The sequence below is a fragment of the Pongo pygmaeus genome, chromosome 15 (genome assembly GCF_028885625.2).
Source record: "Pongo pygmaeus isolate AG05252 chromosome 15, NHGRI_mPonPyg2-v2.0_pri, whole genome shotgun sequence".
NCBI classification, from domain to species: domain Eukaryota; kingdom Metazoa; phylum Chordata; class Mammalia; order Primates; family Hominidae; genus Pongo; species Pongo pygmaeus.
Genome location: NC_072388.2, coordinates 89,979,978 through 90,000,699, shown reverse-complemented (window position 1 = coordinate 90,000,699; position 20,722 = coordinate 89,979,978). Strand labels below are relative to the sequence as shown.

The window sequence follows — 20,722 nt, the reverse complement described above, 5'->3', positions numbered from 1 at the left end:
GCCCATTTTTAAAGAACTTGATTAATTTTAAAACATTAAAATCATAAAAATTATGTTTCCTCTCCACAATGGAATGAGAAAAGAAATCAATAACAAAAAGAAATTTGGGGTATTCACAACCATATGAAACAATGTACTCCTAAATATCCAATGTGTCAAAGATGAAATAGGAGGAATCAAAAAATACTTTTTGACAGCCTGGGCAACAAAGTGAGACCCCCGTCTCCACAAAAAAATAATTTTAACCAGGCATGGTGGCACACACCTGTAATCCTAGCTACTCAGGAAAATCTCTTGAGCTCAGAAGTTAGAAGCTGCAGTAAGCTATGATCACACCACTGCACTGCAGCCTGAGTGTCAGAGTGAGACCTTGTCTTGAGGTTTAAAAAAAAATTTTTTTTTCATAAGAGACAAGACACTACATACTAAAACTTACAGAATGAAGCTAAAGCAGTGCTTGGTGGGAAATTTATAGCTGTAATCGCTGAAATCAAAACAGCAAGAAACATTTGAAATCAGTAACCCAGTCTTCCACCTTAAGATACATAAAAAGAAGAGCAAACTAAACCGAAAGCAACCAGAAAGGAGGGACATACAAAGATTAGAAATTAGTCAAATATGGAATATGAAAACAAGAGAAAATCAATGAAACCAAAAGATTATTCTTTTGAGACGATCAACAAATTGACAAACCTTGGGTAGACTGACCAGGAAAAAAGAAGACTCAAATTGGTAAAATCAAGAATGAAAGAAAGGACATTACTATTGACCTTACAGAATTAGAAAGGATCATCATGAACAACTGTATACCAACATACAGTTTTGTTATTTATGTTATTTCATGTTGGATAACTTATATGAAATAAAGACATTCCAAGAAAGACACAAACTACTAGAACTTACTCAAGAAATACAACTTCTGAATAGACAAGTAAAGAAATTGAACTATTGCTACTGTTACCACCACCACCACTACCCACAGGCCAGGTGCAGTGGCTCATGCCTGCAATCCCAGCACTTGGGGAGGCTGAGGCTCTGGATCACTTGAGGTCAGGAGTTCAAGACCAGCCTGGCTAACATGGTGAAACCTCCTCTCTACTAAAAATACAAAAATTAACTGGGCGTGGTGATGGGTGCCTGTAAGCCCAGCTACTTGGGATGCTGAGGCAGGAGAATCACTTGAACCCGGGAGGCAGAGGTTTCAGGGAGCCGAGATCATGCCACTGCACTCCAGTCTGGGTGACAGAGGGAGACTTTCTCTCAAACAAAACAAAATGAAACAAAAAACAAACAAAACTACACATAAAGAAAAGCCCAGCCCCAGATGGCTTCACTAGTAAATGTTACCAAACATTTAAAGAAGAATTACCAGTTCTTCACAAACTCTTCCAAAACATAGAAGAGAAAGAAACACTAACTTATCTTATGAGGCCAGTATTATGCCAATACCAACTCCAGATAAAAACATCACAAGAATATCAGGGGAACCTGTCCCCAATATTTCAACGTAGGTTCTTTCTATTTTCCATAAGTGTTGACTGGCTGAGAAATAAAGAGAAAGAGTGCAAAGAGAGGAATTTTACAGCTGGGCCTCCGGGGGTGACATCACATATCGGTAGGACCGTGATGCCCACCTGAGCCTTAAAGCCAGCAAGTTTTATTAAGGATTTCAAAAGGGGAGGGGGTGTAAGAAAAGAGAGTAGGTCACAAAGATCACATGCTTCAAAGGGCAAAAAGGAGAACAAAGATCACATGCTTTTGAGGAAACAGGACAAGGGCAAAATCAGAACTACTGATAAGGGTCTATGTTCAGCTGTGCACGTATTGTCTTGATAAACATTTTAAACAAAAGAAAACAGGGTTTGAGAGCAGAGAACCGGTCTGACCACAAATTTACCAGGGTGGAGTTTCCCAATCCTAGTATGCCTGAGGGTACTGCAGGAGACCAGGGCGTATTTCAGTCCTTATCTCAACCGCATAAGACAGACACTCCCAGAGTGGCCATTTATAGACCTCATCCCAGGAATGCATTCCTTCCCCAGGGTATTAATTACTAATATTCCTTGCTAGGAAAAGAATTTAGCGATATCTTCCCTACTTGCACGTCCGTTTATAGGCTCTTTGCAAGAAGAAAATATGGCTCTATTTTGCCCGACCCTGCAGGCAGTCAGACCTTATAGTTGTCTTCCCTTGTTCCTTGAAAATCGCTGTTATTCTGTTCTTTTTCAAGGTGCACTGATTTCATATTGTTCAAACACACATGTTTTACAATCAATTTGTGCAGTTAACACAAATATCATAGTAGTCCTGAGGTGATGTACATCCTCAGCTTACAAAGATAACAGGATTAAGAGATTAAAGTAAGACAGGCATAAGAAATTATAAGAGTATTATTTGGGAACTGGTAAATGTCCATGAAATCTTCACAATTTATGTTCAGAGATTGAAGTAAAGACAGGCATAAGAAATTATAAAAGTATTATTTGGGAACTGATATATGTCCATATTAAAATGAAATCTTCACAATTTATGTTCCTCTGCCGCGGCTCCAGCTGGTCCCTCCATTCGGGGTCCCTGACTTCTCACGACGTCTCTCCCTTTCTTTTTATATAAATGTGCCATGGTGCTGAAGGCTTGTTCGTTTTCTTGGTTTTGACGCAGGATTCTTTGACTGGTCGGGCACACTAAAAACAAGCTGATTAAACAGAGAAACATAATTCCAAAATTTACTACAGTGGAGCTCCCGATAGACTTAATCCAAGTCGTGGGGTTTATTCCAGAAAGACTTTGTGCCACCTGATCTAATGCCTCAGCTCCAGGCACAATGGATAAATGAGCTTGAGAGGCTTCAAAAATTTGTTTCTTTAATTTAGTTATGTCCAAGGATAAATTATCTTCCCTACCCACAAGGTGTCCTTTGACCATTTCCCATGAATGATCAGTCTTGTTGTAGGAATATGGTGTGATACAGAAATCAGAAGTATTCCAATCGCACTGCATTTGCATGCGATGTTTGAGACTCATTAGCCGATCCCCAAGCCAAATAATAGACTGTCTTAAATCATTAATTTGATTAGCTAATTTTTGATCAATGCCTTGTTGAGAATTCCACATTTTGGTGGAATTGGCTTGCCAATCATTAACAAAATGAGCCATTTGAATAGATTGATGTAATGCCATTCCAGCAGTGGTGGCCAGTGCAATGACTGTAGTTAGGCCCATGATCACAGTGATTAAAGTGAAAACAAATCTCTTAGATCTTTTGAGAATTCATTGTAACACTTCATTAATTAAATGTACTGAGGGGGAAGATTCCCAAGGTCTGGGTAAAGTTACCGACATCCAGATTCCTTCTTGAACTCGAACCAACATTTTACTTTTCCTGGAGTCAAAATGGGAGTTAACACAAGTGTATAAATGACAGGTAATGCATTGGACAGTTTGATTGTTTGTCCAAATTTTGATATTTCCCACTAATAGCATGTAAGGAGGCTTAACACAACTCTGTATAGGAAGAGTCAGGTTGGAGGTAAACAAAGCATAATGTTTGAATGTACATTGATACTGAAGGAGACGAGCGGCGGTGGCAATGCCCGATGTTCTCCGCTGTAAAGAAGCAATCCAAGGTGCCCAGGAATGCCAAAGAGGTAGAGGGGCATACCTGGGTTGAGAAGAATTATCATAATGCCATTTGAAGTCCCGTAATGGGGGATCAGCATCAAAAAGAGGAAAAGGTTTCAAAGGGGATTTATCCTGGTGGTCAGAATCATGGATGCAAGGGGCAGTAGTGGGGACAACAGACAGAAAAGTTTCCTCTTCCCATACTCACAGTCCAGACATGGCAATAGCCAATTTCCAAAGGTCTGGGTGTTCTGGGCTCAGAATGGGGAATATCATAGAAGGCCTCTGGGGGTAATGCCCTTATCTTCCCATTTTAAGGGAAAGAATGAGTGGAACCTTCTGTGCAAAATAGGATGATGATCCTCTTCCTCCCAGTAAGAAATAAAATAAGTAGCCTCCAGACATTCCCTTCTGCCAGAGGAGCAGTTGTTTTTTAAATAGCCCTCTGGTGCCCAGTCTATCATTAAACCATATGAGTCATTTTTTAATAGTAGTGCATGTGAGTTAACACAGTCTTCCCAAATTAAAGTTTTAGATGGGCCCTCAAAATTTTTAGGACATGGTTTTCCTACAGATTTTTTGTTTTTTGTTTTTTTTATTGTTGAGATATGGAGTCTCACTGTCGCCCAGGCTGGAGTGCAGTGGCACAGTCTTGGCTCACTGCAAGCTCCGCCTCCCAGGTTCACACCATTCTCCTGCCTCAGCCTCCCGAGTGGCTGAGACTACAGGCGCTTGCCACCATGCCTGGCTAATTTTGTTTTGTATTTTTAGTAGAGAAGGGGTTTCACCATGTTAGCCAGGATGGTCTTGATCTCCTGACCTCGTGACCCGCCTGCCTTGGCCTCGCAAAGTGCTGGGATTACAGGTGTGAGCCACAGCGCCCAGCCTTCCTACAAGTTTATATTGAAAGTATGGGGTATCGACTACAGACCATTCTCTCTCCTTCTTTTTTTTTTTTTTTTTTTTTTTGAGACTGACTCTCTCTGTGGCCCAGCCTGGAGTTCAGTGGAGTGATCTCGGCCAACTGCAACCTCTGCCTCCCGGTTCAAGCAATTCTCCTGCCTCAGCCTCCTGAGTAGCTGGGATTACAAGTGTGCACCACCACGCCTGGCTAATTTTGTATTTTTAGTAGAGACAGGGTTTCACCATGTTGGCCAGGCTAGTCTCAAACTCCTGCCCTCAAGTGATCTGCCTGCCTCAGCCTCCCAAAGTGCTGGGATTACAGGCATGAGACACCATGGCAGGCCCAGATCATTATCTCTTATGAATATAAATGCAAAATTCTCAATGACATTCTATCAAACCAAATCCAGTAACAAAGATAATTATATGCCATGGCCAGGTGGAATCTGTCCCAGTAGTGCAAGATTGGTTTACCAACCAAAAGTCAATCAATTTAATATATCATATCAGCAGAATAAAGAACACAAAGCATATGATCCTCCCAATAGATGTAGAAAAACAGTATTTGCTGAAATTCAACTCCTTCATGATAACGCTCAACAAAATAGGAATGGATGTGAACTTCTTAACCTGATAAAGGCATCTGTGGAAAAACCAAGAGCCAACATAATGCTTAATGGTTAAAGACTGAATGCTTTCCCCCGAATATCAGGAACATGGACAGAATATCCACTTTCCCACTTTATTCAACATTGTACGCAAGAAAAGGAACAAAAGGCCTTCAGATTGGAAAGGAAGAAGAAAAATTCTTATCTAAAGATGACATCTTATAAATAGAAAGTCCTAAGGAATCTACTCAGAAACTACTCGAACTAATATATAAGTTCAGCAGAATTGCAGTATGTAAGATCAACATACAAAAATCAATTATATTTCTATACATTTGGAATAAACAATCTGAAAATGAAGTTAAAACCATTTACTTTAGGATCAACAGGAATAAAATATTTGAGAATAAATTTAACAAAAGAAGTACAAAAACATACACTCTGAAAACTACAAAACATTGTTGAAAGAATGAAAGAAGACCTAAATAAATGGAAAGATATCCCCCATGTTCGTGGATTCAAGGCAGCTATGCTCACCACTGCATCACCCATGTATTCCCAAGTTCATAGAGTTTGCTGTTCAACTTACAAAGTATACAACCCATAACTGCCCCCTCAAAATTAAATAACTTATTTTATGATGCCAAGTCTTTACCTTGGGCTGTCAAGTCAATCCATCCCAAAAGTAGGAATTAGGTCATTTGATATTTTAGGTCTCCTTAGATTTATAGTTAGTTTTTCACAATCTCCCAGTAAATGGAAAATAAAGCACTTTGTCCCAAGTAACAATAATTCATAAGTAGTTATTATTCCTGTTTTATAGATAAAGAACTGAAACTCAGAGAGGCTTAATTTGCTTAAGGAAAGACAGCTGTGGAGCCATTGTCTAGTTCAGGTCCATCAGTTACAAAGCCCTGTTTCTTTTGACTATGCCATGTTGCATTTGAAACAGGAGTACATTAGATTTTTTAAATAGTAGACTGGTCTCTTAAGTTTCAGAGTGGTTTTGTTCAGAGACCCTGTTTATAATATATTCCAGTATTAAGAATTTGTGTGCAAATGTTAATACCATAAATATCTATTTTGTGCTTACTGCATGCAGGCACTATGATGACTAAATAGTGATGAATATATTAATCCTTACTTTAGCAGAGAAAGTATGCAAATAAACAATTGCAGTATAGCAAGATAACTGCAGTGCTGGAAGTCTTAAGTAAGTACAATGGTAACATAGAAGAAAGTAATCAGCTCTGCTGGAGCGGCCATAGAAAATGAGATGATTGAATTGGACATTCAAGGCTATGTAGGAGTTTGTCAATTGATAGGTGCGTGCTTCTTTCTGTGTCATGACTAACTATGGAAAGTGTTTATGTATAAACATGAGTATTGAGTTTTTAAGTAAATAACTAAGGTAGGAAAAAAGTTCATTATTAGTTTGCAGGAATGCTGTGTTCCTTTACACCTTTTTAATAATTAGCTTTGTGTTCAGGTATAATTAAAACTCCTTCGCAAAATACAGAAGCCTGAGAAGGGAAATGCTTTTTGCTGTCATGTGGTTTGTAAATGCATTGCAAAACAACTAGCTATTAGAGTTCTTTAATTCTGTTGTATCTGCTTTTTGGAATTTAAAGTTAAATGGACAAAGTAAAAGAAAAATTTGTGAGTTTATGAAGAATTTCATTCTTTTATCAAATTGTGGTAAACTCAACAAGTGAATATACTTGGGATATATGCTTTTCAAATTTTTCAGGAGAAAAAGCTTTAAATTGCATTTGTGACTTTTCTAGTTGTCAGTGGTTTCTCATGCACAAATACTGTGTGTTAATGTATCAGTGGTTTCTTTTGTTGTTGTGTTTTTTGTTGTTTTTTTTTGAGACGGAGTCTCACTCTTTCGCCCAGGCTGGAGTGCAGTGGCATGATCTCGGCTCACTGCAACTTCCGCCTCCCAGGTTCACGCCATTCTCCTGCCTCAGCCTCCCGAGTAGCTGGGACTACAGGCAACCGCCACCACGCCCGATTAATTTTTGTATTTTTAGTAGAGATGGGGTTTCACCATGTTAGCCAGGATGGTCTCGATCTCCTGACCTCGTGATCGGCCGCCTCGGCCTCCCAAAGTGCTGGGATTACAGGCATGAGCCACTGCGCCCAGCTCAGTGGTTTCTGATGAAACTATAATTTAAAGCTTTTTTGCAACACTTATTTGGTAAAAAGTTTATTCTATAGGATTTTGAGCAGTTTCTAATATTAATTTGTATAGTTACCTAAAATAATGAATGATAAATAAGTTCTTCGTTTATGAAGAAATATCTTATTAGAGCCATGTATCAACATAACTATTTTGGTTTTTTAAAAAATTAACCAGCTCCTCTATTTATGTCTTAATGTAGCCTTTTGGTCACCTATTTCATTATCCCCCTTGGGATAAATAGAGAAAATTGAAAGGGAAATGGGAATCTTCTACTTTTAGAATCTTTGATTTGACCAAGTTGTAATACTTATACTATTGGGCTAAATAAAAGGGTATCTATTACCTAATATAGATTTTTGGAAGTGCATGTAGACAATTCTGGAAAATAGGGAATCTGTTTACAGGTGACTGGCAATTATTACAAATGAAAGGATGGGACTTTGTGTTTTGTTTTGGTTTTGGTTATTGCGGTGGCTGATGTTTTGGTACTCCAGAGTAGGTTAAGTATGCATTATATGGTGATGGCAGAGGTTTCTGATATGCTGTATTTGAGAAAACATATTTAAATATATGCAGATTTTAGTAATAGTTTTAATGGCTATACTCTTTGCAAACTCATTTGATTATATTTAAGGTAATCATTATTTTGTGAAACTGTATTGCTATCTGAATCTAGAAATCTGTCTACATGATACTGTATGCTAAATTGTATATAGCAGTATATTAAAATCAGTGCCTTATGGTGAATCCAAAGTGATTAAAAGGAAACACTGCTTTTCATTTATGAATACATGTTTAAGAAAGAAAAATGTATTTCATTTTTAGATTATATAAACGGTGGTGAACTTTTTACTCATCTTTCTCAAAGAGAGCGTTTCACAGAGCACGAGGTGCAGATTTATGTTGGAGAGATTGTGCTTGCCCTTGAACATCTCCACAAGGTAAGACACTTCATTTTTCAAGTTTCTTTTCTGAAGTCTGTTAACTAAGGTAATAATGGAGCTAGAAGAGCTAATGTTTTTACATGTTATTGTCTTAGTGGAGATTATGAAAGCACACTTACAGAACATTACCAATTTTCTCAATTTCAATACTTTCCAATTGTACTTGCTATGATAGAGATTAAAAAGAACCTAAGCAGGTTTTGGGTTTTATCATGAAAAATCTTAATGCTTATTTGTTACAAACTGTCATTATAATAAAAGCTTTTAATTATTAAAATAACCAATAAAATGAAACCATCAGTCATAATATGTATTACCTTCGTTGTAATTTACTGCATTGCAGACTCTGCCTGTACCTCTTCAGGGTGTGTCCCGATGAGGTTGGAGAATAAGAGTTATTTCCCACTCTCGCACTCTGGCTTTCTTTTCCATTTGTTTTGTCCCTGACACCGTCTCTTGCTCCCACCCCCTCTCTCCTCCATTGTCCCCAGGTAGGATGAACTCTTACTAAAAAACTTTAAATGGAATTCATGTCTGTGACCCTATGCAAACTGTAACAATCAGTTTAAACTTTAAGAAATGTTATTGCAGATAACCATTAATCTTGAGCCAAGAAATTTTGACTCAGTTTTTTGTTTTACTTAATGAGGAAACATTATAGAAGCAGTCATTATGTAGACTGGGCTTGTGTTTTTCCTCAGAGACAGAAAGTACTCAAGTAATTTTTAAATTAGGACAATTCAGGTACATCATGAAGCCACCCTTCCTTGTCATGTTGTATTCAGGTCCTATACTAGTTTAAGATAGAGACTGAAGTGCTGATTATGGAACATAGAAAAGAAAGGAGACAATTGAAGGGAAAAGGAAGGACGAAGGATGACATTTCTAAAGGGGCAGGCAGCAAGGTGGAGGTAACAGATGGGTGAGGCTGTGAGAATAAGTTATGGTAAGATGTAAGAAAAAAAGAGATCAGGAAAAGGGCAGATCCAGCCCAGAGCAGAAACAAGACCTGCCAGGTGAAGGGAGTTGGTTCAAGGGTAGGAATCTTAGGGAGACTGAATGAAAAATGTGTGGGAACAAGGAGGGAAAGAAACCTTTGGCAATGGGGGGTTGAGGAGCAGGGCTGCAGCACAATGGAGAGGAAGGAGAACGAGGTGCAGTCAAGTAGGCACTCAAACTGAGGTAGCAGAACAGACACTTGGACTTCTTTTGATAGAATTACTGATATGGTAACAAGCTTTAAGATGATTTTTGTGGGATGTAAGATAGTTAAGACATTTTCATACAAGAAACTATTGGACCCAGGAATATGCTGCAAAGAAAGACCTTTGAAATTTATGATTTAGGGCAATTAGTTTATAATATAAAAATGATGGTAGAAATCATTATAAATATGAATAAGAAACAAAATGAATAGCTCTAGTGAGTAAGCTAGAAAGTCCAATGTAGTGGTACAATCTCGGCTCACTGCAGCCTCCACCGTCCCAGGCTCAGGTGATCCTCTCATGTCAACCTCCCGAGTAGCTGGGACCACAGGCATGTGCCACCACACCCGGCTAATTTTTGTATTTTTTATAGAGATGAGGTTTTGCCATATTGCCTCGGTTGGTGTTGAACTAGACTCAAGCAATCTGCCCGCCTCAGCCTCCCAAATTACAGGCATGAGCCACTGTGCTTGTCCAAAAATCCAGTTTTTAATTTATGTAAAACTTGCTCATTGTCAAACACAGAAGTAAATAAAACAATGAATATTGGATATAACTGTAATTGATATGGAATGAGAATAATATAGCAAATGAAATCTCGGTTAACCTTCTCTTAATCTTACTACCCTAAAAAGATACAGATAAATATAACGCAAAGCCAGCAATGTTAATCTTGATAAAGCTACTAACATTGGGTTTCACAGGAAGAGGCAGAAATGGATGTTTACTTGCAAGTGATGAGGTGACACAGATAGTAAATTATTTGTTTCTAAAATCTTTTCCAAAGAGGTTGTTTTTTAGGAAAAAGCATCTCCTGGTTGTTAGATGCATATAATTCTCCAAGTCAATGTCTGTTCAGTATAAGCTCTAGACATTTTCCTTCCTGTCTGTCTTGTAGAACACTGGGGCTCTTAAAGGAAAATTGCCTAGTACTTTTGTGTTTTGTTGTGTTGTGTTGTGTTGATACAGGGTCTTACTCTGTTGCCCAGGCTGGAGTGCAGTGGCACGATCACAGCTCACTGCAGCCTCAACCTGCTTGGCTGAGGTGATCCTCCTACCTCAGCCTCCTGAGTAGCTGGAACAACAGGCATGCGCCACCACACCTGGCTAATTTTTGTATTTTTTGTAGAGACAGGGTTTTGCCATGTTGCCCAGGCTAGTTTCAAACTCCTGAGCTCAAGTGATCCTCCCATCTTGGCTTCCCAAACTGCTGGAATTACAGGCATGGGCCACCCACACTTGTCCCTTTTTTGTTCTGTTCTTTAAAAAAAAAAAAATAGAGACATAGGGTCTAAAAATAGACATAGGGTCTCGCTCTGTTGCCCAGGCTGGAATGCTATCATAGGTCGCTGTGGCCTCAAACACCCTGAGCTCAAGTGATCCTCCTGCCTCAGCTTCCCAAGTAGCTCTAGGACTACATGTGTGCCACCACACCCAGCTAATTTTTTTTTTTTTTGAGATGGAGTTTTGCTCTTTTTGCCCAGGCTGAAGTGCAGTGGCACGATCTCACCTCACCATAACCTCCACCTCCCGGGTTCAAGTGATTCTCCTGCCTCAGCCTCACAAGTAGCTGGGATTACAGGCATGCGCCACCACGCCTGGCTAACTTTGTATTTTTAGTAGAGTTGGGGTTTCTCCATGTTGGTCAGGCTGGTCTTGAACTCTCGACCTCAGGTGATCTGCCCACCTCGGCCTCCCAAAATGTTGGGATTACAGGCGTAAGCCACCATTCCTGGCCCAGCTAATTTTTAAAATTTTTTGTAGAGATGGGTCTCACTGTGTTGCCCAGACTGGTCTTAAACTCCTGGATTCAAGTGACCCTCCTGCCTCAGCCTTCCAAAGTACCAGGGTTACAGGCATGAGCCACTGTGCCTGGCCCCTAGTGTTTTTCTGTATGCAATTTTGATTTCCATTTTAAGAGATTATTAAGAACTTTCTCATATTCTTAGCATTGAGGAAAACAATATTTCTAAGTTTAGAAACATTTAATTCAGGCTGACATAACTGAAAACATGAAACAGAATTCAGCAGATCAAGCACCTCTTATATGAGTTGGATAGATTTATTTGTTATATAGCTGAAGTGTTTTGCTGTAGAACTTACAAAAAAGTAAGTTTTATAAATGCAAAGTAAAACATTGGGATCTATAAATGTTACTTAATTGATTTTCTTTGCTTATTTAGAATTAAAGTTTGAGCCTAGTGCAGTGGCTCACACCTGTAATCCCAGCTACTCTGGAGGCTGAAGTGGGAGGATGGCTTTAGCCCAGAAGTTTGAAGTTGCAGTGAGCTAGGACGACGCCACTGCACTCCAGCCTGAGTGACAGAGTGAGACCCTATCTCAAAAAAACAAAAACAACAACAACAGAAAACAACTAAAGTTTGAGTAAAATTAACCTGTGATCTTCAATCTTTATGTTCAAGAGCCTGTTAATCAACAATTCTTTATGAATTTCCTATTTTATACATGGTGTGCTGCACAAATACCTATAAATACATAAAAAGTGAAAAACAGAGTTAGAGTATAGGTATATAAAGACAAATAGGAAATAGCTAGAAAATATCAGTCATGTATAGATACGTACAATGTAAACATAGGTGTTGTAGGATGAAAAACAAGGAAATGACAGGGGATCTGGTTAGTCAGGAAAGTCTTCTGAAGCCATTAGGAAGTGATGGACAAGAACTGGCTACAAAGGCACCTGAAAGTCATCTAGAGTGAGAGTGAACTAGGAAGAATAGAGACATGAAGAAGCACGAGTCAAGAGGGAGGCCTTAAAGAAGCTGACCCAACAAGGTAGACCCTGTGCACAAGGAGAACAAAGACATGGTTGGAGAGGTCCAGGGAACGCAGCAGATAAAAGAATTTCCATGTGCCCTGACCAATCACCAAGAGCCATTACAGGATCCTGAGGAGGGGAATGCCTTAAAAAAAAAAAAAAAATGTAGACAAGAAAGACTGCCCTAATTCATTTTTTTGTAAATTATTTTAAAATTTATATTTCTTTGTTTTTGCAGTTGGGGATTATATATCGTGATATTAAGCTTGAGAATATTCTACTTGATTCTAATGGCCATGTGATGCTGACAGATTTTGGTCTGAGTAAGGAGTTTGTGGCTGATGAAGTGAGTATGATATTTTAATTTGAAGTTAGTAATAACAGAATGTAAACAAGGGTGAAAACTTAGCTGTAGAATAAACATTTAGCAGAAAACTGCCCTATGAATTCTGAACTTTTGTGCAGGTTTGTCCATGGGAAATGTAGAGATTTTTAGTTTAAAATTAGTATGGAGCTGTCCTGTTAAAATTGCGGTAAACCTTGATGGGTATATCAGAATTCCTATTTATTTAAAAAAGAAAAAAGACACTATGCATTTAACTTTCCCCATAAAATATATAAAATATAACTGAAAAATTAAATAACTCTTTTGGCCGTTCAGGAGAATTTTGGCTTTGATAGTGGCCAATAAAGAATCATAAAGCAAAGTACATACAGTTTACATTGTGATAACAAAGTAGGACATGCTATGAAGGCCCTTTGAATTCGCTTGACAAAAATGACAGAGATCTACTAGACCCAATTTTTAAATAATATTGCTTGTTTTTGCTCAACATGAATTAAAATATGGTGGCTAATGTGCAGATTTTACATTTGGAGGACTTTAATTTTCAGTATTAATTAGAATTTGTTTAATATTACAAATGCATTTAATGACACTTAAAATTGTACATCTATTAGTTGTAATTAAATACTGTTTATGTAATGGTTGTAATAGAAGTTACATTTATTTCTGCACTACTAGTTATTCAAGATAACTAAGTAAATTTGAATGTCAGTTTCATTTCTATCTAGGAAATTGTTGGTATAGAATATGAAATCATAGTAAAATTTTTGTAGTGAAAGACTTTGTTGTTATAAAATACATCATTCTTGGATTCCAAATTAGGTAAATCTATTTCTGATTGCTTTTTGGAATATTGCTAAAGCAATCCTAGGTGAGTGAGATAAGTGCTGAAATTATAAAAATTAAAGATCCTAAATTTTTAATCACATCTATATTCGTTCAGTTTACTTATAAAATAAATATTTATTGATCACCTCTACTATGCTGGGTACTGGACAATACAATAATAAAGTGGAAATGATCTCTGCCTTCATGAAGCTGAAGTTATTACAGTAAATTGATCATCTTTGATACAAATATAGTTATAAAATAGATGAATTTTGAGTTTACTTCTAAATTTGATTTTTAAAACTTTTTATGCCTTTGTAAAAATTTTAGTGGTGACTTCAGCAAATTGTAGCAGATTAAATCTGTTTACCATTGCCTCCTTAATAAATCCCACAAGGATAAAAGGAAAGGGATAAGATAGACATGCACTCAAAAGGGAAAAGAGAAAATAGCAACTACATTTTAGAAGATGGATGACAGTAACATGGGAAGCCTAAAAGCAGGCTCTCTGTACTTCTGATCCCCTAAAAAGTTTCAATAACTGGAGGCAGCAGGTATCCCTCGAAGTAGGAATGCAGTTGATGCAGGACCCAGGAGGATTGATTGAAAGTCTGTGTAAGAAACGGGTAACCCCCAGATCCTATCTCTGCCCCTGTTCACATAGGCAGCTGTGCCTTCCTCACCCTAAAGGAAGACTGAAAAGTCTGTGCATTCAGGGACAATGGGCACAGCTAAGGATGAGGATACCATACAGAAAATGGCAGGTATGGTGAAAATGGACACACAGAACTGTGCAGACTCCTTCGGCGGCTTTCTACCATTTCACTGAGCACAGTGGCTTCCCAGGCAGGAGTTTGGAGGAGTTTTCTCTGAGAAACCGAGAACAAAATCTCTATAGATGTTGTCAGTAATTTTGCCACTGAACTGGCCCAGCCAAATCTCTCTACAGAGAAGCCTGGGGCTTGGCAAGCCCACCTGGTGCCACAGAAGCATGTTTGTGATGATGTCACATTTAAAAAAAATAGTTTCGTAACTGTATTTCACTATAATTAATTTCCTCTATAATGCTATCTATTTTAAAATATTATTTTGAGAAGGGGTCCACAGGCTTCAACAGACTGCCAAAGGGGTCCTTGGTTTGTAAATGTGTAAAGCTCCCCCTGCATAGAGAGATTTGATGATCACTTTTATTTGCTCATTCCATTGATATTTGTTGAGGGCCTTCTATGTGCTAGATCAGCAGTCCCCAACTTTCTTGGCACCAGGGACTGGTTTCCTGAGAGACAGTTTTCCCAAAGACCAGGGTGGGGGTATGGTTTTGGGATGATTCAAGCACATTACATTTATCATAGATTCTTATAAGGAATGTGCAACCTAGATCCCTTGCATGCACACTTCACAATAGGGTTGGCACTCCTAGAAGAATCTGATGCCACCACTGATCTGACAGAAGGCAGAGCTCAGGTGGCAATGCTTGTCTCCTGCTCACCTCCTGCTGTGTGCCCCGGTTCCTAACAGGCCACGGACCAGTACTTGTCCATGGCCTGGGGGTTAGGGGCCCATGTGCTAGATGGTAGGCTAGGTTCTGGTAGTACACTCATGAAAAGAATCACTTAATAATTCCTCTGTTTATAGGTATGTGTGGCAGATCATTTGGCAATAGATAGAAACAGACTTTGGCCCTGGGGAACAGCAAAATGTTAGGACTCAAAACTAAAACAAATAAAAATCAAGGTTGACCAGAGTTGCTAGGTCTTAATACAGTAATAAGCATTAGTCAGAAATGCTGTGTGACTGAATCAGCCAGGTCACTCTTCACAAGAGGAGAGTTTTCTGCTAGTCGTGTCAACAGCCACCCTTCAAGGGGATGATGGAGATCCAGTCAAATACCATCATCTTTGAGCATTTAGTGGTCTGGGTGCAAAAATGAAATAGGAGAGTTGAAGCTGAAGTAGAGGAGTAATTAGTAGGCGCCCTTATTTACTGAATACAGCCTCACTCTAGGTTATGTTAATAGTTTAACATTACTATTAAGCTTTAAGGGTTGCATATCTCTTTGATCCTTAGATTGTCTGCTCATTCTTCCTCTTAGCCCTAGAGGACACACTATTATGCTTGGCTTCAGGTTTAACTCTCAGGGCTCAGGTAGGAATTTTCCTTTGCTGAGTCCTCTGAAACTTGATCTAATGGTTCTTTGCTCCTCTGATTCCACCCAGCACCTATTTAGGAAATTTCTCTATCTAGACCCTTTCTTACCTTAAAAATATTCCCATGAAACCATTTCTATTTTGATTAGCTTGCATTCCTTTTTGGTTTCACATGTCAGCCCCAGTTTTGGTTTCACATGTCATCCCCAACTCATATCAAAATACCATATTTTTTGGAACAAGCTTCTTTCTGCTCCATCGCTAATCTGCCTCCTTGGTTTCCAGGTCAAATGTGTATCTTTATGGTATGGTTTGGCTGTGTCCCCACCCAGATCTCATCTTGAATTCCCACATGTTGTGGGAAGAACCTGGTGGGAGGTAACTGAATCATGGGGGCAGGTTTTTCCCATGCTATTCTTGTGATAGTGAATAAGTCTCACGAGATCTAATGGTTTTAAAAACAGGAGTTTCCCTGCAACAAGTTCTCTCTCTCTTTGTCTCCTGCTATCCATGTAAGACATGACTTGCTCCTTCTTGCCTTCCACCATGATTGTGAGACCTCCCCCATCCACATGGAACTGTAAGTCCATTAAACCTCTTTCTTTTGTAAATTGCCTAGTCTTGGATATATCTTTATCAGCAGTATGAAAACGGACTAATACAGTAAATTGTTACCACGATTGGGGTGCTGCTGAAAATGTGAAAGCAACTTTGGAACTGGGTAACAGGCAGAGGTTGGAACAGTTTGGAGGGCTCAGAAGAAGACAGGAAAATGTGGGAAGGTTTGGACCTTCCTAGAGACTTGTTGAATGGCTTTGACTAAAATGCTGATAATGATATGGACAATGAAATCCAGCCTGAGGTGATATCAGATGGAGATGAGGAACTTGTTGGGAAGTGGAACAAAGGTAACTCTTGTAATGTTTTAGCAAAGAGACTGGTGGCATTTTGCCCCTGCCCTAGAGATTTGTGGAACTTTGAACTTGAGAGAGGTGATTTAGGGTATCTGGCAGAAGAAATTACTAAGCAGCAAAGCATTTAAGAGATGACTTGGGTGCTATTAAAGGTTTTCAGTTTTAAGAGGGAAACAGCATAAAAGTTTGGAAAATTTGCAGCCTGACAATGCAATAGAAAAGAAAATCCTGTTTTCTGAGGAGAAATTCAAGCCAGCTGCAGAAATTTGCATAAGTAAGAAGGAGCTGGATGTTAATCACTATAACAAGGGGGGAAAATGGCTCCAGGGCATGCCAGAGACCTTTGTGGCAGCCCCTCCCATCATAGGCCTGGAGGTTTAGGAGGAAAAAATGGTTTTGTGGGCCAGGCACAGGGCCCCTCTGCTGTGTGCAGTCTAGGGACTTGGTGCCCTGCTTCCCAGCTGCTACAGCCATGACTAAAAGGAGCCAAGGTACAGCTCAGGCTGTTGCTTCAGAGGATGGAAGCCTCAAGCCTTGGCAGCTTCCATTTGATAGTGAGCCTGTGGGTGCACAGAAGTCAAGAAGTAAGGTTTGGGAACCTCCAGCTAGATTTCAAAGGATGTGTGGAAACACCTGGATGCCCAGGCAGAAGTTTGCTGCAGGAATGGGGCCCTCATGGAGAACCTCTGCTAGGGCAGTGCAGAAGGGAAATGTGAAGTCGGATCCCCTACACAGAGTTCCTACTGGGGCACTGCCTGGTGGAGCTATGAGAAGAGGGCCACTGTCCTTTAAACCTCAAAATGGTAGATCCACCAACAGCTTGCACTGTGCACCTGGAAAAGCCACAGACACTCAACGCCAGCCTGTGAAAGCAGCCAGGAGGGGGACTGTACCCTGCAAAGCCACAGGGGTGGAGCTGCCCAAGGCCATGGGAGCCTACCTCTTGCATCAGCGTGACCTGGGTGTGAGACATGGAGTCAAAGGAGATCATTTTGGAGCTTTAAGGTTTGACTGCCCTGCTGGATTTTGGACTTGCATGGGGCCTGTAGCCCCTTTGTTTTGGCCAATTTCTCCCGTTTGGAGTGGCTGTATTTAACCAATGCCTGTACTCCTGTTGTATTTAAGAAGTAACTAACTTGCTTTTGATTTTAGAGGCTCGTAGGTGGAAGGGACTTGCATTGTCTCAGATGAGACTTTGGACTATGGACTTTAGAGTTAATGCTGAAATGAGTTAAGACTTTGGGGGACTGATGGGAAGGCATGATTGGCTTTGAAATGTGAGTACATGCCAGAGGTGGAATGATATGGTTTGGCTGTGTCCCCACCCAAATCTCATCTTGAATTCCCACATGTTGTGGGAGGGACCTGGTGGGAGGTAATTGAATCATGGGGGCAAGTTTTTCCCATGCTGTTCCCATGATAATGAATAAGTCTTAAGTGATCTGACAGTTTAAAAAAACGGGAGTTTTCCTGCACAAGTTCTCTCTCTCTTTATCTCCTTCCATCCATGTAAGATGTGACTTGCTCCTCCTTTCCTTCCACAATGATTGCAAGACCTCCCCAGCCACGTGGAACTGTGAGCCCATTAAACCTCTTTGTTTTGTGAATTTCCCAGTCTCGGATATGTATTTATCAGCAGTGTGAGAATGGACTGATACACTCTGCCTGCCTTCTCTTCTCTTTAACCTCTTCCTCTTTGACCATTTCTGTCACTGTTTAAGCAGACATAGTCTTTCCGTCTTAAAATTTTAAAAATGGGGAGATGAATGGACTGATAAATAAAAAGCAAAAAAAATCTCAGAATACCATATTCCTACCTAGCTATTGTCTCATTGTTCTCTTTGTCAGTATTTGTCTCTACTTACTCACATGTCCCTTACTCCCTTATCAATTCCAGTTCTGCTTGTACCTCTTTGCCCCCCTACCCCGCCACCATCTACTGAGGCTGTTCTTGCCAGTGATACCATTGATGTGCATATTAATACTTTTTAGTTACCTTATTTGACTGCCTGATAGTATTGAACTAGAAATCACCTCTCAGCTTGGCTCTGTGACACAACACCCACCTGACTTTCCTTCTCTCTCTCACTGCCTTTTGTAGGCTCTTCCTCTTCTACCTGAGGGTTCCCCTCAGCTCAGTCCTAGGTACTCTTCTTTTTTTATGCTGTACTCGTCTTACATGCTGCTCATTCCCAGCCTTCTCTTGGCTAACCTTCTTTTCTGGGCTCAAGACCCAAATATGTGAATGTTGTATCTCCACTTGACTCTTTCACAGATTCCTCAAACTGAAAATTTTCAAAACGTAAGTAATCTTCCACCAAAATCTGCTTCTTTATCAGTATATCACAATTTTATATTATAAATTCTGGCCTCATTTGGTCTGGGAAATATATTTAATCTTCAGGAATTTACTTTTTATGTATGTTTGATGTTTCTGCTCATGATATTATACTTATCTCTGTATATATATTAATTTAGTATTTCAAAAAATCTTGGCGTACTTACCATTGCCAGGTATTGCACTAAACCGTAGAAATATAATGATGAACATAACAAATTCCTTACCCTCCTGAGCCTGTATTCTAGAGATATTTGTCAAATATTCATATAATTATTTCTGGGTTTTTTGTTTTTGTATTGTTCTTTTTTAAGATGGGGTCTTGTTCTGTCGCCCAGGGTAGCAAGATCTCGGCTCACTGCAACTTCTGCCTCCTGGGGTCAAGCCATCCTCCCACCTCAGACTCCCAAGTAGCTGGGACTCCAGGCGCATGCCACTATGCCCAGCTAATTTTTGTATTTTTTGCAGAGACTAGGTTTCACCATGTTGCCCAGGTTGGTCTTGGACTGATCTCAAATAATCCGCCTGCCTTGCTTTCCCAAAGTGCTGGGATTATAGGCATGAGCCACCATGCCCAGCCCATGTAATTATTTCTAGATGATGGTTTGCAGCCTAGATTACATACAGGTTAAAGTAAATTTATTTTAGAAACTTTAAAAATATTTTATGATAATAAATATTTGCTACTTTTACTGTTCTGTACTCAACCAGAAAATTCGATCAAGCTCTTGAGATTCTGAAAATAACAAAACATTTCTAATTTTCAGGCTAATATATATCTTCCATAGAATTTTTTTGGTAGTACAGTTTTACAAAATTTGTTGAGTTCTTACTTCAAGTCAGAGAATCTGGTAGTTATTGGATATTTGATTTTAATGTTGACAACTTTAAAGACAGTTTTAAAAAAAGTGTTGGTAAAGTGATGATAGCTTCAAAATTGTGTCTGTTCATATTTATAAGCAAATGTCAAAAAGGACACATTCATGTTTATGCTTAAATATGGTATATACATTCTGTTTTTATAATTTAACAGTGAGTGTTTGAAAATTTTCAAAACAGATCATTAACACGAATCCCCAGGTAGATAAATACAACTTTAAGGTTCAGTCAAGAAAAATAATATGTTGACTGAACAGTACAGAGTTTCTGTACTTAAAGAGAAAAGCCTATGGATTTATGACTGTTTTTGTCTTTCCAGAAGTAGAAAAATCTAACCTTGCTCAATTCAGATGATGTTATTTATTGATTAATTCTTTGAACAATGTAAGAGGCATTTCAGTTAGGGGGATCTTTTTCTGGTTCTCTATTTCCTAGCTTTGGGACATGAGGCAAGTCACTTAGTCATTAACCTCTCTGAGTCTTAATTTCGTCATCTGTAGAATAATATTTATCATACTGAATTTATAGAATTGTCATACAGTCGCAATGAATTAATGCTTGTGAAAGTACTTTTTAAAGTATAAAGCACTATATCCGTTCTATTTCTGAGAAGTACTGTTTACATTTCAGATTACTGTGAGCAAAATTAAAATACACCATTGAGAATTTAAAATTATTCTCTTTATTTTCTTATTTGTAGTTTTAAATTACATCTTTCTCTAATAAATGTCTAGCTAATAGTGCCACTTTCAAGTTTCTGCTGTTATAATGTACGTATCTCAAGATGTGTAGGTAAGGGTCGGGTTCCATAAAGAGCGTGTTTGCATTGAGAATCAGATAACCTAACCCTAAAGCAGCTTTTTAGTTACCTCTGTCTCCCTTCCTAATTGATTTGTACTGACATGTAGTCATGATTTTTTTTTTATTTGCATGTGTCCTGAAAATCTATTAGGTCTCTGATAATAAGCTCTATCAGTCATTTGCCAAAATCAGTGACTCTAGGATAACTTAGTTATTTTAAG

The 20,722-nt window shown here is 39.0% G+C and overlaps 1 protein-coding gene across 5 annotated transcripts in view; it reads left to right on the top strand.

Moving 5' to 3' along the window:
• Window positions 1-20,722, top strand: part of RPS6KA5 (ribosomal protein S6 kinase A5) — a 199,183-nt gene that overhangs the window by 110,671 nt on the left and 67,790 nt on the right. For 4 of the 5 annotated variants that reach the window (XM_054447530.2, XM_054447531.2, XM_054447534.2 and 1 more), the window contains exons 4-5: window positions 8,146-8,261; window positions 12,487-12,594. In XM_054447530.2, coding sequence (XP_054303505.1) covers window positions 8,146-8,261; window positions 12,487-12,594 — 224 coding nt within the window. Of the gene's footprint in view, window positions 1-6,281; window positions 6,458-8,145; window positions 8,262-12,486; window positions 12,595-20,722 lie in introns of those variants that run through there. The other variant, XM_063651997.1, reaches the window with a different exon arrangement.